This window comes from Brassica oleracea, chromosome C5 (assembly GCF_000695525.1).
Source record: "Brassica oleracea var. oleracea cultivar TO1000 chromosome C5, BOL, whole genome shotgun sequence".
Lineage (NCBI taxonomy): Eukaryota > Viridiplantae > Streptophyta > Magnoliopsida > Brassicales > Brassicaceae > Brassica > Brassica oleracea.
In genome coordinates this window covers 39824813-39840823 of record NC_027752.1, presented here as the reverse complement: position 1 = coordinate 39840823, position 16011 = coordinate 39824813, and the positions used below count along the sequence as shown (strand labels likewise).

At 38.1% G+C, this 16011-nt stretch overlaps 1 protein-coding gene and 1 long non-coding RNA gene across 2 annotated transcripts in view; one reads left to right on the top strand and one right to left on the bottom strand.

The window, feature by feature from the left end:
* Positions 1 to 1968: 1968 nt before the first annotated feature.
* On the bottom strand, positions 1969 to 4059 carry LOC106293088. Its single transcript, XR_001260350.1, has 4 exons — positions 3832 to 4059; positions 3174 to 3613; positions 2971 to 3093; positions 1969 to 2428 (listed from the first exon to the last, which is right to left on the bottom strand). It is a non-coding gene; the product is annotated as an uncharacterized LOC106293088 (long non-coding RNA).
* A 2551-nt stretch (positions 4060 to 6610) lies between these two features.
* The window catches only part of LOC106292293, a 15470-nt gene continuing 6069 nt past the window's right edge, over positions 6611 to 16011 (top strand). Inside the window, exon 1 of the mRNA XM_013727895.1 lies at positions 6611 to 6896. Within this exon, the coding sequence (XP_013583349.1) occupies positions 6611 to 6896 (286 nt within the window). The remainder of the gene's footprint in view (positions 6897 to 16011) is intronic.

Genomic DNA, 16011 nt, shown 5'->3' with positions numbered 1-16011 from the left:
CACCATCAAGTTTTGGAAAAATATATTGTCTTTTTGTATTTAAAATTGGTTTTGTTAATCATGGATCTTTTTTATTATAAATTTACCAACTAATTGATAATTTAAAAAATTAAAATGGACCTTTCTAATTAGTAAAATAACACCAAAATTTTGTTTGGACCCATAGACCCATGGCAATTTCCAATGTGACCATAGGTTAGAGCCGAAACTGTTAATAAGAGTAAGCAAATACTAATATAAATAAATTATGAAGTAGAGATAAAATGAAACATAAACAATAAAATAATAAAACTCTTCAGAAACAAAATATAAGAAAACAAAAATAAATTAAAACTTGATGGTTAAACAATGGCATGACGGTCGTGAATGCTAGAACGTAGTGGTAAAGATCGATGTTTTGAGAAGGAGAGAATGGTGAGGATATGTATATATAAGGCCTAGTATTTATATATGCAAGGCGCCTAGGTCTAGGGTATACTCGATATCATTAATTGCTACAATCAGATTTCGTATTCCAAATCGAAATCTGAATATATTACTTCCTTTGTTCCTTATCGTACACTATTTGATTGTTGTATTATAGGAAACTAATGTGGTGCTGGTCAATCAAATTAAATGTAAAAATCAATCAGTGACAATCACATTCCATTCTAAATTTGTCGTGGTTGACAATTCAAAGTTGGTTTTTAACTTAAATTAACCAAATCAATGCCACTAAATCTATGTACGGCTATTCAATGTACGTAAATACCATAACTAAACCAAAAAAAGTGTACGTATATATCTATAAGATTTTGCGATTATGTAATAATTCTTGAACTTTGCGATTGTGATTGGTATATTTATCTATTACGGAGAAGAGTTGCAGCAACATATATATAAGTAGATATGTAGATACATACGTACACAATGGATTTTATGTAGTCTAACTGTATAGAAATGCATTAATATTTAAGTCATGCTATATAACGAATTGCTATATAAAGATGCGTAGCAAGTTGGCTTAAGTCAGGCTATATAACGAATTGCCATATTGAAATCGATCATTAGGAAGAATCTCAGGTTATGGCAATAAAATCTCTACATATTTAAAGATGCAAGCGTTTCTAATTGAAGCGTAGCAAGCAGGGCGCGGCTTAATTTTTTTTGTGAGGCAATAAGCTTATAGTATATACCCTCTTTTTAATGTAATGAGCAATGACAAATTTTGTAATTAGTCTAGTTAAGAAAGGGTTTTTAAATATATGAGGTGAGAAAGCTTCTGGTGCTGACACATAAAAAATGACACACATGTAATAAACACATAAAGTAAAAGTTATTTATATATAATGCTCCTCAAATAATAAAAAAAAAATGTTAAAAAACGGACGTATATATGGCGAATAGTGCGCACATACGTGCCGTCTATATGTTTACAATATTTTTTTTGCTCAAAAATATGTAGTTACATAATTAATTGAAGTTGAGTCAAAAACTGAAAAACATAAAACTATATAGTTTAACCAAAGTTTTAAAAATTGTAACCCATAATTAAGAATTCACGTTTGATTCATTGTCTTCTCTGGCTACAAAGCCCTGACACCCTCACTTTGTCTTCTCTGGACATAGAGTTGTCAAAATGGGTAAACTAATCCAAACCAAACCATATCCAAATAAATCCAGTGTTCTATTTGTTATCGTTCAACCCAAACCATTTACCTAATGCTTTGGTTTAGTTTCTAATTCATTTAGATTAATGAGTTAGTGGTTTTAATGAGTTGATTCACTAGTATTATATAGTAACAATATTAAACAATAATACCATAACTCATATAACCTTTTTTGTTCTCTATAATTTATAAATTAAAAATCATAAAATTTAATACAATGGAGAAAATTGTATAAAATGCATGTTTCACAATAATATTTTCATATTCTCAGCAGTTTCATGAAATTAAAAACTAAAGCATAGTGTTATGAGATACTTTAGAAAGAAAAGATATTTGTATTGATTTGTTAACGGATCGAAATACAAGCCAGAGAGTATCTTAGGGTCTCTCTCTCCCTCATACAATTATGATCCAATCTATAGATGGCTCTCTCAATACATGCTTCTCTCATATATATAAAAGGTTCCTAGGTAGCAAACATATCACGTGGGCTGTTGGTGCCAATCTCCAGCTCACCCTCTTTATTCCCTTATTCCTCATAACCGTACTACTCAAGTGGCCTTCCTGTGCCACGTCACGCTCCTCATTTGTCGCCTTCTGCTGACTGCTTTTCTTCCTTCTCGAATACTCATAGAGTAGAGTAGAGTAAAGGAGGACGCAATGCTTCATAACTAACACATAGATTTATAAAAGACTCTTAAGACTCTCCTCTTCGTCACCAACGTAAAAGCTTACGAATCTCTTCGTACTGACAGAACCATTCTCTTCCTTACAAGTGCCTGAAACATGAAATGAGCTCAGAGTGAATCAACTTGCAAAAGCTCAAAAAAACTGTCTTGGACTGTTGTAAATAGCTACAAAGATCTGAGCACACAGCTAAGATACTATCAGAAAACAACAAGGTAATATAAGCTAAAGTACAAGAGCTTCATCAAAACTTAATGAATCTAGTGGAAGGAACAACACTTTAGCGCTTGTAAGAGAAAAAATGTCATAGAAGCTAAAACGATGATCAAGTTTCACAATACACTAAGACCTGAAAACTAAAGCGATGATTAACTAAGTAACTTTCATACAAATAAGGTCATAGAAGCTAAAGGTTCAAGCTTCTAAAGTTTAGCTAAAGGTAGAAGCTAAACTTCCCTAAGTTTAATGGAAGACTCAAGCTCGAGCACACCATAAAACACACAAACCAGCGACAAACTACAAGTCTACAACAGTTCCATCAAACTCAATCTATCTATAAGCTAAAAAATAATACTTTGAGGGCTTGTAAGACCTCAAGTTTACAATGTTTGGATTGAAGGTTCTCAGTTCTCACCGGTGGAAGACGTTGAGGTTAATTATGGATTGGATTGAAGGTTCTCAGTTCTTTGGCTGCTTCCAGATTCTTCTACTCCATTTGGGCTTGCTCGAATAATAACCATCTCACCTTCGCCATTATCTGCAATACAATTGAACTGTTAAATTCATCTCAATTCACAGCAAATAAATCATGCTAATCAACAGACAAAATACTTTTACCTTCATCATCAAGTAGGTAACCATGTATCCAAGAACGTGTACACAATAGAGCCTGAACATTACTAGGCAACAGTCTAATTTGATACTTGCTTATAACCTGAGAACAAATACTAAACGAAGATTCAGAAGCCACTGCAGTTATAGGAATCCTAAGCACATCCATTGCCATATATGTCAGAGGGCCAAAGCTATATCTATTTTCTTTCCAATACTGCAGAACTTTCAAATTAGGATGGCTCCTCATATCTAACTTTGGATCCTCTAAGTACATATCCAAAGCTGACTTTCCTTCTGGAACATCATCTAAATCGAACAGATCCTGTATCATTTAAAGAGAAGTAATCAAAGATCATTTGAAACTTAAATGAACTTGATGATTGTCCACCATTAGCTCCACCATTTGGAAAACATTCTTCATCATTTTCCTTCACTTTTAGACACTGAAATAATGTAAGACCAAATCAGTTTTAGATACTCAAACATGTTAGTTCTCATCGACCAAAACAACCAAAAACTCCTAATAAAGAACATTGCTCCTAAACCAACATACACAGCATACAGAGCTCAGATCAGATAAAAGCAAGAAGAGAATCAGAGCTTTCTCTAAAAACATAAGCTCTACGATACAGTAAAACCCACAACGAAAACCATGGATCACCTGAAAGAAACCCTTCGATGACGAGATAGCGCAGATGGAGATGAGATCGAGCCTCCTAGATGAAGGAATGAGACCTTCGAGAGGGTCGCAGCCGAAGAGGGTGATCGAGAGGTTTGCCGCCTAAGCTTAACAAGAGAGTCGCAGTGGAAGAAGGTGAAATCGCCGGAGCTTTCGCCGCCTTTTTTTTAATCGCACGAAGAAGAAAACTAATTGAATTAAAGAGGAATGGTTTGGTTTGGGCTATTCATTAACTCGTATCAGTCCATACCATTTTAACCAACTCATGAAATCCATTTTTCCATTTTACCCAATTATCCAATAATATCCAATTTCTTGACTCATTAAATTCTAATGTATTGGTTTGGTTTGGATTGATCCACTAATTTATACCCATTTTGACATGTCTTTTTTTTTTCCGTCTGAAAAATAAGTGAAATACTTCAAGTTTGTTACAAAAGCTCGCAGATATCATGAACTCCCTAGAAACTAAAGCCAAAGGAAAAGAAACTTGAACCCACAACGGAGCAGCTTGAGCCCACAACGGGGTAGCTTACAGACTCAAACAACTACGGGTAAAAAACCTATCACCCAAACCTAGAATACCACAAACGAAAACATCTACCGACAAACCTATAACATTTCAGTGCAGATGACCTCCCTCCCAATATAGCAATCGCAGTGATCTGGACAAATCGAAGTTGCCCTCGGCCAACTGACGATTCCCTCCGCTTCAAAACCCGAAGGCTCTCAGTCTTCTCAACTTGGATCTATCGCTGCCGCCTATAGCCTGCCGAACGATATGATCGCACTAGTTACCAATAACCAAGACTTCACAACCCGACAAGTAAGACCGCTTCACGATCCAATCAACTTTCGGATACGGTTTGAACGCACTCTCTGACGTCACTTAAGACCTAGATAGAAGCCTCCCAAACACCTTCACACAAACAAGCCTCGTCGATTTATTCCCATAACAAATGCATTCGAGAACAGATCACATCAAGGAGAAATCACAAAACCGCCAACTGAAAGAGAATTCTGCAACTGAAATTGTCATAACGGCTGCCAGGCCCCAAAATTCTAATCAAAAGAGAACCAACAACAACACTCACTAGCCAAAGATTTCCAATCCAAGCCAACCCATTGGTCATGCAATACGAATGCAACAGGTGCACATGCACCATGTATCCACAGATTCCACGCACAACCCATTTTGAACTGAGAACAAGGCATCAGCGAACATCATCACAAACCCCATACACAAAATAGACCATACAAGTCCGACTAGAAAGAGCGAGCCTTAGCGATAACAATGAGACCACTAACCCAAGTTTCCAGCGGTAATGTTCTACTCACCGGACTGAAATGGAATTGTCGCCAGTGCTGGGATGCTGAGCTTCACCACGAACACCAGCAAAGCTCACTCCTCTGACTGTCGACTCCAACAGCGTGAGTCTTTGTGGCGAGTCTCTGAGAACCGGAGGAGACAACACTATCCACCACGATTAAACCACTCCTCCAAAGTAATGAGTTCTCACATCTAACGCTTCTCAATCAACTTCCATCCTTTTCTCGGAGAATCTCACTGCCGCCGCATCAGGAAAGAGAACTAAAGTGGAGGAGACGTCTTACCGGTCCACGCGCCATCGCCCTGAGGGAGTCACCATAGATCTGAAAATGAAAAAAAAGATCTGGTTCTTCCCTCAACTCTAAAAGCCGACTCTCTCCTCACCCATAGCCTCACTGATCTCACCGATGCTCCCACTGATCTCACCGATGCTCTAGAGAAGTCAGAAACCAAGAGCCGTCAAGACTAATCGCATCTTTGGTTAAGTCTCAAACAAATCCAGAACTGCAAGTATGTCGATCTAGAAGAGAACAGGGAGGAAAAGAGCAAAGGAAAAAGGAGAATAAGGGAAAGAGGAGACCTCCGGCTCCGGCAACGGCCGGACCGGAGAAAGGGATTTGGTCTTAGGGTTCTTCTTCCTTGTCGCCGACGAGCTAGTTGCCCCATTTTGACATGTCTATCTGGACATGTATGTTTTGTTTTTAAAAATTATATAATACTTTTTTTTGTCGGCTACCCATGTCAGCTAGATCAAGTTAAAAATTATATAATACTTAGACTACCCATAATGAGAGTGTTAAAACCCACTTTCACCGGTTGAAGAGTATGCCGTGAGGGTGTTGAATTTATGTGCTAATCTACATATGTTCAACAGGCGTTGGAATGTTTCAAAGGTTGAAAAAAAATTGTGGTCCACCGAAGCTATATGTCGTGCCGTGAGTGGATAGAAATGTTGAGGGCGTGCACGCACGCGTGCGGGGTTACACATTTTTTTTTAGTTCAGAATAAAATTTAAATGATGTGCTCTCATTGGCTGTGCAGATTTCCTTTGATTTTTATCCTCACACAATAATTCGAACCCGTTTATTTTATAATAAAACTATTAAAAAAATTTATATAAAAATTCAAGGTTTTTTTATCTATAAATAGAGACTACTCTCGTTTCGTTTGGATACAGAAAACAAAACATCATTTTCATTATAATCAACTATTTTAGTGTTTTAAACCTTTTTTTTTTGTTAAATGGATCTCAATAATAATCCTTTCAACACCCAAAACTCTTCTAATTTTCCGTTTAAATTCCAAAATCCCAACAATTATCAATTTCAAAACCAAACTTCCAACCAACCCCAAAATATACCAAATTATGGTTTCTCACTAAATTTCTACATGCCATCATCTGTTCCGAATTATCCTCTAAATTACGTATCAATGATGCACTATTTTTCTCAAACACCTCCACTTTCTTCTACTCCAGCGGGTGATGAAAATGTTCCGAGAGCAACGGAATTTCCCAAATTTTCTACCCAAATAGCTCTTGGTGGCATGATTGGTGCTAGAGAACCCATTCCCAACGCAAATGCAGATGAATCAGCTCAAGCTTGCCGTAGAAGCCCTACGTGGATCAACGATCAAAATTTGGTGCTACTTAGTGGATGGATTAAATATGTAACATACATCATTGTTGGCAAGAACCAGAAAAGCGAAGCATACTGGAGTAAAATTTCTGAGTACTGTAATGAGCATTGCTCATTTGATCCTCCCCATGATGGAGCTTCATGAAGAAATCATTTCAACTATATGTAACAAAGCAGATGGTCGGAGAATGATGTATTGGCAAAGGCGCACAAATTATATTTAGGTGGTAAGAATGAACATTTCAATGTAATGTCGGAGTGACTTGTTGTTCGTCATCAACCGCGTTATGATAGTCAAATAGGAGGAAATATTGGCTCTACAAGTAGAATATCTAAGAGATCCCGAGATAGTGATGCCAGTGATTCGAACTCTGTAGGATTAAACTCCGTAGGATCCAGTGCTCGTCCAATGGGGAGAGAGGCAGCAAAAAAAAAGGCAAAAAGAAAAGCAAAGGCACAACTTTAGAAGTGGTCAACGAAGAGTGGAATGAATACAAACAATACAAAGAGCAAGAATTACAGCGACTGGACAAAATAGCCAAGAGACAAGAGGAGGCAAATTAATTGATGAAAGAAAAGACTGAAAAAAAAAAGATGTTTTGAAGCTAAGTGAAAAAGAACATCTTGATGACAAAAACAAACAGCTGTTAGAGAAGTTGAGCCACGATCTATTTGGAAATTAATTGATGTTAAGTTTAAGTTTGTATTTTAATAATGTCTGTTTGTTTTTTATTTTATTTTTAATGTTCGTTTGTTTAATAATGTGTGTATGTGTTTTTTTCTTCAATAATTTTTGTTTGTTTTTTTTTTAATAATGTGTGTTTGTTTTTTTCTTCTTTAATAATGTTTGTTTGTTTTTTTCGTCTTTAATAATGTGTGTCCTTTTTTACTTTAATAATTTTTGTTTTTATGTAATCCGTGACTTTTTGATTTTGTAAGAGAATCCAATCGTTATCTATTATTTATGCCAATTGAATGTTTGTTTGGAATCCATAATTTCCAGCCACTCAGTTTTTTTTATAAATGGAAACTCATTTTTCTATAGATGTACCAATAACAAAAATTTCATCTTACTAAAAATATCAATGGATCCATCAGAATTTCCTTTTGATATTATTGATATTGAATCTTACAAAAACAGTGTGAGCTTGAAGAGAGGTATATCGTAAACCGGTTCAGATAGTGCCAGAAATAATTGAGGAATACTATGCATCTCGTAGCAAGAGAAAACACTTAAAGAGAGATCATGTAGCAGTGAATCAAATGCTGATTGATGACTACATTGCCAATCAACCTACATATGATGAACAAATGTTTCGTCATCGATTCCGGATGCGAAAATATGTTTTTCTTCGGATCGTTTGAGACCTATCAAGCAGTGACAACTATTTCACCAAAGAGTCGACACAGCTAATAAAGAAGGCATTTATCCATTAGCAAAATGTTGTACTGCCATGCGAATGTTAGCGTATGGTGTTGTTGCCGATGCGATCGACGAATATATCAAAATCGGAGGTACTACATTGTAGATCCTAAAATCTACATGAAGTATTTGATAGTGACCGAGAGTTTAATATATGGAAGAAAAGATGATGTAGGCAACGATATCTTTAAAAAATAACGATGTAATCAGATTCCAGTAGGCAATGATGGATTTTATTGATGAACAAGGTCGAATACAATTAATGAAATGAGATCGAACGTTACAAATGAGATCGACAAGAGAACATACTTAAAGCTAGGTCAAAACAAGGCCGGAGTATAGGTGTAGATCTCTCTAGGATTTTCAACGTGTCCTTTCTTTGTGTCCATCGATCTCTTCTTATAGTGGGTAGACTCTGCAATCTCCACAACCGCTCTGCGATCTCCGGCTCCTTGAATTGATCTCTTCTTGCTCGTCGGAGTCGGGTCGGGCTTCTTCGTTGGTCGTGTGGCCCAAGTCATTTAGGCCTATTTACCTAGTTGACCGAAATTGGGTCCAACATACATCATTGGAGTGCTTGCGTCGATTTTGTAAGGGAATCATACGGTTGTATGAGCAAAAGTATCTCAGAGCTCCAACTGAAGATGACTTGCAAAAAATTTGCATGTCAGTGGGATGGGGGGATTTTCAGGGATGATCGGGAGTATTGATTGCATGCATTGAAAATTGAAAAATTGTCCACCAGCATTGGAATGTCAGTTTACTCGGAGAGATAAGAGAACCACTACTGTTATACTTGAAGCAGTTGCATCTCATGATATATAGATTTGGCATGCATTTTTTGGATGTCCGGGAACATTAAACGATGTAAATGTTTTAGATCGTTCTCCGGTGTTTGATGATGTTGAACAAGGTAATACTCCAAGAGTGATTTTTTTTTTTGTAAACCAACATCCATATGACATGACATACTATCTAGCTGATGGTATCTATCCTTCTTATCCAACTTTCATCAAATCCATATGACTTCCTCAAAGTGAACCAGACAAGTTATTTGCAAAATATCAAGAAGGGTGTCGGAAGGACATCGAGCGTGCATTTGGAGTGTTACAGGCTCGATTTAAAATAATTCGTGAACCATCTCGCATGTGGGAAATATCGGATATGGCTATCATCATGTGATCATGTATCATATTGCATATTATGATTGTTGAGGATGAATGAGATACATATGCTCAGCATCTGAGGCAAGTGGTTCGAGTACACCATAACCATTTTCTACTGAGGTGCTACCAGCATTTGCAAATCATGTGTGTGCTAGATCTGAATTATGTGATTCAAATGTACGAATTGTAATCAGATCTAGTCAAATACATATGGACAAAATTTGGAATGTTTCATGGTTAAAATAATTTAAATTTATGTGTGTGCTTTAAGAGTTTTATTGTTTGTGAAGTGAGTCTATTGTACTATTTAAGTTATGTATTTTTATTTTGTGCATGTTTAAAATTTCTTAATAATGTGTGTTTGTATCGTATGTATTTCAAGTTTCTTAATTTTATTTGTTTTAATAATATTAAGTTTTCTACTTTTGAAAATAAAATTAGGGAAATATATAACTTAAAAATGAAGATGTTCTTAATTTTTTTTAAATAGTATTAATTTTTGTATTATTAAAAAGTAAGTTAAGTAAGATGTTGTTTTAGTTTTTTAGGTTAATTATAATAAAATTATAAATATGTATTTATTATGTTGTAAAAATAAAAATATAAATTAAAAGTTGTAGGGTAGAGTGTTGAATTTTTTAAAACAAAATATTGTAGAGGTTTAGAATGAAATGAATGTTGACTAAATGTGGTAGAAGAGAGAAAATATGATGTAGAATGTTAAAAGGTGAAAAATATAGTGTTGAATATGGGAAGGATGTTGAAACCTTTGTATATGATCTTCTTTTCTTTATCAACTCCTTTGTACATGGTCTTATAAGTATATTTGTTGGTATGCAGTCTCATTAGCAGTGTTAAATGCTGAGTGGAATCTTTTTATAATTTATAGTGTTAATTAGAATAGTTGCAATATACGATCAGTTATTTCTTACAGCAAATTTGTTTTTTCAAATCCTGCAAAAAAATATCATTCAAGGATTTTGGTATGGCTGGATAATGTGCAAATTCAAATATGAAATAAGCAAAATCTTTAAATACTTTACTATTGAAAGCCTTATATTTATTTACCATTAATATTTTTATTTTCATATTAATCATCATAAGTTATATATCTATTATGTCCGCTTAGACTCCGTTTAAGTGTCTGCATATACGGCTATACGCTAGACGATGGATCACTTCACAACGAGCGTATCACACATTTTAGAACACTGTTTCAGCTGCATTAAAGCTCCGAATGGTAACAGTAGTTTGACCGGTGCGGGACAAGCGGATAAAATAGTGCGGTGCGGTTTAAAGGCGGTTTATGCTAACAAAACACATACTACGGGACAAGAGCGGTTCGTCTAAAAGAAGTGGTTCAAAACAATATGTGAATGGGGACCAAAGTAATAGATAGTGCGGGACGTATTGGGATCAAAATCGGTCATGACATAATCAATGTCTGAAAGTCCGTAAAAATCGGCATGAAGGTTTTTACGAAAAATAAATGTTGGGGTCAAAAACGGTTACGACGAAGTTAACGTCCAAATCTCCGCAAAATACAAGTATGTCTTTCTGCAACAAATCGTGCTCGGCCAAGAGAACGTCACAACGTATGTTCTTGAAATAAAGCTTCATTCGAATTCTATTTGGATCAAACATAAGCCGTCAGAAACATACCCAAACCGGCTACGGATGGGTTCGAGTATGACGATCGGAACACGGACAAACCAAGCTCGGTCATTACGCAACTACCGTACATGCATGCTATTCGCTTGCTACGCAGCGACCGAGCTCGAGCCAAGCTCGGTCGCTACGTAGTGACCGAGCGACCGACCGAGCTCGAGCCAAGCTCGGTCGCTGCGTCCGTCCCGCTCGGTCGCTACATAGCGACCAAGCTCGAGCCAAGCTTGGTCGCTACATAGTGACCGAGCGTGCGTTCTGTTCGGTCGCTACGTAGCAACCGAGCTCTTCCGAAACGTCAATACGACACTAGTCCATGCATTCTCGTCTACCCTATGATGCTATCTCCCGAAGACTGTAGCGAACTCATTTCATGTTTTCCGCCATTCTAAGTAATCAATCAAACTTTGCGGTAAAAACCGCGGAAAGTTTGTTCTTTATCGAAAAAAACTGTAATAAACGTTTCGAGTCAGAAGACGGCCCAAAGGGACCTCAGACATAACTCGAGGCCCAACTTACGATTTCTTAACCAACAGCCCATAAGCCGCATGATGGTTTACGTTTGGTACACAAGAAAAGATAAATTTCAAGTTTCCGCGGATAAATACGAAATTTTGAAGATAATTACGAAGATCAGAAAAAATGGAATATCTCCATTTTTATGCTATGACGGCTTAATGGCAGAAGAGGTAAAGCGTAAACCGACCTAGGAGCGAGTATATAAGGAGTCTTAGGCGAGAGGCATGGGGGGAGAATTTTCAGAGCAAACTTATCACTTAAAGCAATTAGGCAACATTCCGTTTTTGTTATTTCGAGCTGCGACTCAACTAGGTTTTGCAGTCTTAGGTTGTTCGAACTAGGAATCTCGCCGACAGCTCTCATAGCCGAGGCTTCTACCTTGTTGTAACGCTCATACGCGAATTCGGAATAAAACTCCTTTTGCTCTCTTTTTACGATTTCATATACTTTATCGTTGTTACCTCGTGTTCTGATTGCTTAGCGTGTGGTATTAGCAGATATTTGAGACCTCTGGGAAATTAGGGTTCTCCTACTTTCCTTATTGAAACGGAAATCGACAGTGTGAATTTCGGTTCCCAAAGTTTGGTGCTAGAAGGAGGGGGGTACGGATCAATACAACTCTCAGCCACAAAATGCTTGATCAAAACAATGTCTGGAAATACGAAAGACTAAATCGTAGTTCGCAACAACGCTGGTAAGACAACTTCATCCGCCACTGCGCCTATGGCCAACGCTTACGCAAACGCCATAGTGCCTAAAAAAAACGAAAAAAAACTAGCCGCGACTTTTCGCCAACAGGAAGGGCTACAAAACGAGCTTGCGATTTCTCTGTCTAAACATAAAGGAAAATGATAAAATTTATCAAATCTCGTAAGTTTGGCTCATTTCCGAGCTAAAAAAGTTTCAATGCGTAAGGGTTTTACCAAAACACGTTTTCCGAAAACTTTTCGGAAGGGTAAAACTTGTTCTCCCAAAAACCGCAGAAAACCTTTAGGTTAACCGCGGAAAAAGTAAGCGCGGCAAATCGATTACACAGCTCGGTCGCTACGTAGCGATCAAGCTCTAGCCAAGCTCGGTCGCTACGTAGCGACCGAGCACGCACAAGGCTCGGTCTCTACATAGCGACCGAGCTCCAGCCAAGCTCGTTCGCTACGTAGTGACCGAGCACGAACACAGCTCGGTCGCTACGTAGCGATCGAGCACGCACACAGCTCGGTCGCTACGTAGCGACTGAGAACGCACACAGCTCGGTCGCTACGTTGTGACCGAGAACGCACACAACTCTGTCGCTACATAGCGACCGAGCACGCACACAGCTCGGTCGCTACGTAGCGACCGAGAACGCACACAGTAGCGACCGAGCACGCACACAGCTCGGTCGCTACGTAGCGACCGAGAACGCACACAGTAGCGACCGAGCACGCACACAGCTCGGTCGCTACGTAGCGCCCGAGCACTCACACATCTCGGTTGCTAAGTAGCGCCAGAGCACTCACACATCTCGGTTGCTACGTAGCAACCAAGCACGCACACAGCTCGGTCGCTACGAGCGACCGAGCACGCACACGGCTCGGTCGCTATGTAGCGACCAAGCTCAAGCCAACTCTCCACTCACTATGTTGCGACCTGTAAGGCCTCAGAAATGTCCTCCTTTGGGTTCTCTTTTGAATCCTCATCGAAACGCTTTTCGTTTTGTCTCAATCGGAGTTTCCGTTGAGATTTTACGACGAAAACAAATAGGACTCTTCTTGGCTTTGTTCCACTCGCTAAGTAGCGACCTTTCAGACCTTCACTCGCTACATAGCGACCTGTCAGGCCTCAGAAATGTCCTCCTTTGGGCTCTGTTTTGAATCCTCATTGAAATGCTTTTCGTTTCGTCTCAATCGGAGTTCCCGTTTATATTTTACGACTAAAACAAGTAGGACTCTTCTTGGCTTGCTTCCACTCGCTACGTAGCGACCTTTCAGACCTTCACTTGCTACATAGCAACCTGTCAGGCCTCAGAATGGTCCTCCTTTTGGTTCTCTTTTGAATCCTCATTGAAACGCTTTTCGTTTCATCTCAATCGGAGTTTCCGTTCAGATTTTACGACGAAAACAAGTAAGACTCGTCTAAACTCCTTCGCTTGCTCCTATTCGCCCTTACCTCCATATTTGTGTTCTCCTTCAAATCTCGATCGAAATGTCTCTTGTTTCGTTTTGATTGGAGTTACCTTTACGATAAAAAAAAACCCGTAAAGACTTATTTTCTCGCATGGATTCAGATTAATCGTATAAAATGGCAACGGTTAACTTAACACCATAGCTGCCTCAACTATACGATTACGTTGAACCGTTTTTATAAAAATTGACGTCGTATCTAAGGAGAAAATAACAGTCAAGTTCGGAAAATAAATGTCAAGTTTCAAAGGATAAACACCAATATCTTAAATGGCGAACATACACGAGAAGAGGAAGGGGAAATAAGCAAGCAAAACTGAGAAGAGACAAAACTGCGTCTTCGAGAGAACTAAGGTATTTCCGTCTTGAAATTTTTGAAATCAGACCTGGAATTTTCGTAGGAAATTACTAAGAAATAAAAACGCCTTTGAGACTGCCATAGAACTTTACGGAACGTAATCCCTAGGTGGATAGTCTAGCGAACTAAGTCTTAGGCGATTTTTCTTGTCTCGATATATCGTTCCATAATTGTTCAGCCAGATCTTTCAAACCAATCTAAACTCTTCGAAAATCGAGAAACGATCGCCACGCATATCAAGCTCGCTTCCTAAAGAGAGAAAAAACTAGAGACATGAACGTCGTCTTAAAACCAATTCATTTCTAGCAATTTTCTCGGAGCCGACATATTCCAAGTCGTCAACGTGGAAACAAACCAAATCACAGTCCAAGCGTCGTCTTTAAATCGTCCAGGATTATTGATCATTCCAAACCTCAGAAGAAGAAACGTACACAACCCTTCAAAGTATCGGTTCAACTGTTTTCTTTCGTAAAAAAAAAAAAAGGGAGTAGGTACGTATACTATACTCGTATACTCCCAAACTTCAAAAAAAAAAACTTTTGCAAATCGTCAAGAAAACAATTTTGTCAAAGAAAATCGTCTCAAATAGGCAAACGATAATCTAAAATTCGTCTACACGCTAGCAACATATCCAGACGATCATGAACATAATCTCAAAGACTATACATCATTTCTTGTCGCAATCATGCGTATACCAATATCAAACTGAAACTCGACGATTAGCCAAAGTATTGAAGCCCTTTCCGGTTTTAGAAAGCCAGTTTTGTTTAAAAATTTCTACGAGAAATCTTTAATCACCAAAGCATTTCTTTCAGTTTCCGTTGTACCAAGTGAGTCACGGAAAAGCATGGAAGACATTTGTGACGAAGAAAAATCGAGAATAGATGTAGCATCGTGCACAAAGATACGCTTTCCTTCCGATGGTGGCTAGATCCACCTCTGGTTGACCAATTCGTTCCAGAAACGAATGTGTCATGAGAATCCTCTCATAAAACCTATGAAAAACGTTATGCAACTAGATCGTAATGAAATAAACTTCGGTAATCACAGCAGAAACGTTTCTCGTGAAACCCACAGAAATAACGCTACTTTAACATATGTATACATATCACCGATCTACAACCTTCATAAAACCGGTCCCCGTTACTTACGCGAAAAATCCTTCATACAATCAGACCAAGTCTTACGAAGAAACTTTCTAAAGTTAACATAACAGGCTTTATGAAGAACCCTGAGGCTCGCTGGCTTCTGCTTTTCTTTTCTCTCGGTCACATCCGAGAAGGCAGTCATCCCGCCACTGACTCCACACTGGTTATGTAGCAAACCTCTTGGGCTTCGTCATCCTCAAGCAAAAAAGACTCAATTTTCATAAGACTATAGATCACATTATACGAAATATTCGTCGTATAACTAAAACCTAGAGCGGAGAATCGTTTTCTACGACTATCGGTCATATTAGCATGGAACCCCAGTAAACTTGGCCTAGCAATCTCGACAAGCGCTCTTTGGCCCTCGACAAATTACGCCTTTCACTAAAAGTCCAAACCAATATTTGCCATCCCCTTTAAGGACGATCGTAACATGACCTTAAATGTTAAAGTATCATGGTATAATCCTTCACCCACAACATCCTTGGCTATCTGAGTGAACACATCCCTCACGCCAAGCCAAACTGTTTGAGAAACCATCTCTCCATCACTTAACGGCTAAACGACAATCTACGATTTGTCTAAATACGTCGTGAGACTATTAAGAGAATAATTATCGTATAACCCACAGTCGGAAATCATATGATAAATTCTTCGTAACGAACTCATCCTAACAACCAAATGGTTAACGGAAAATCTAAACTTTTCAAAAATTGACCAAGGTCAATACGCTCCACAATTCACTTTAAGCCCGCAA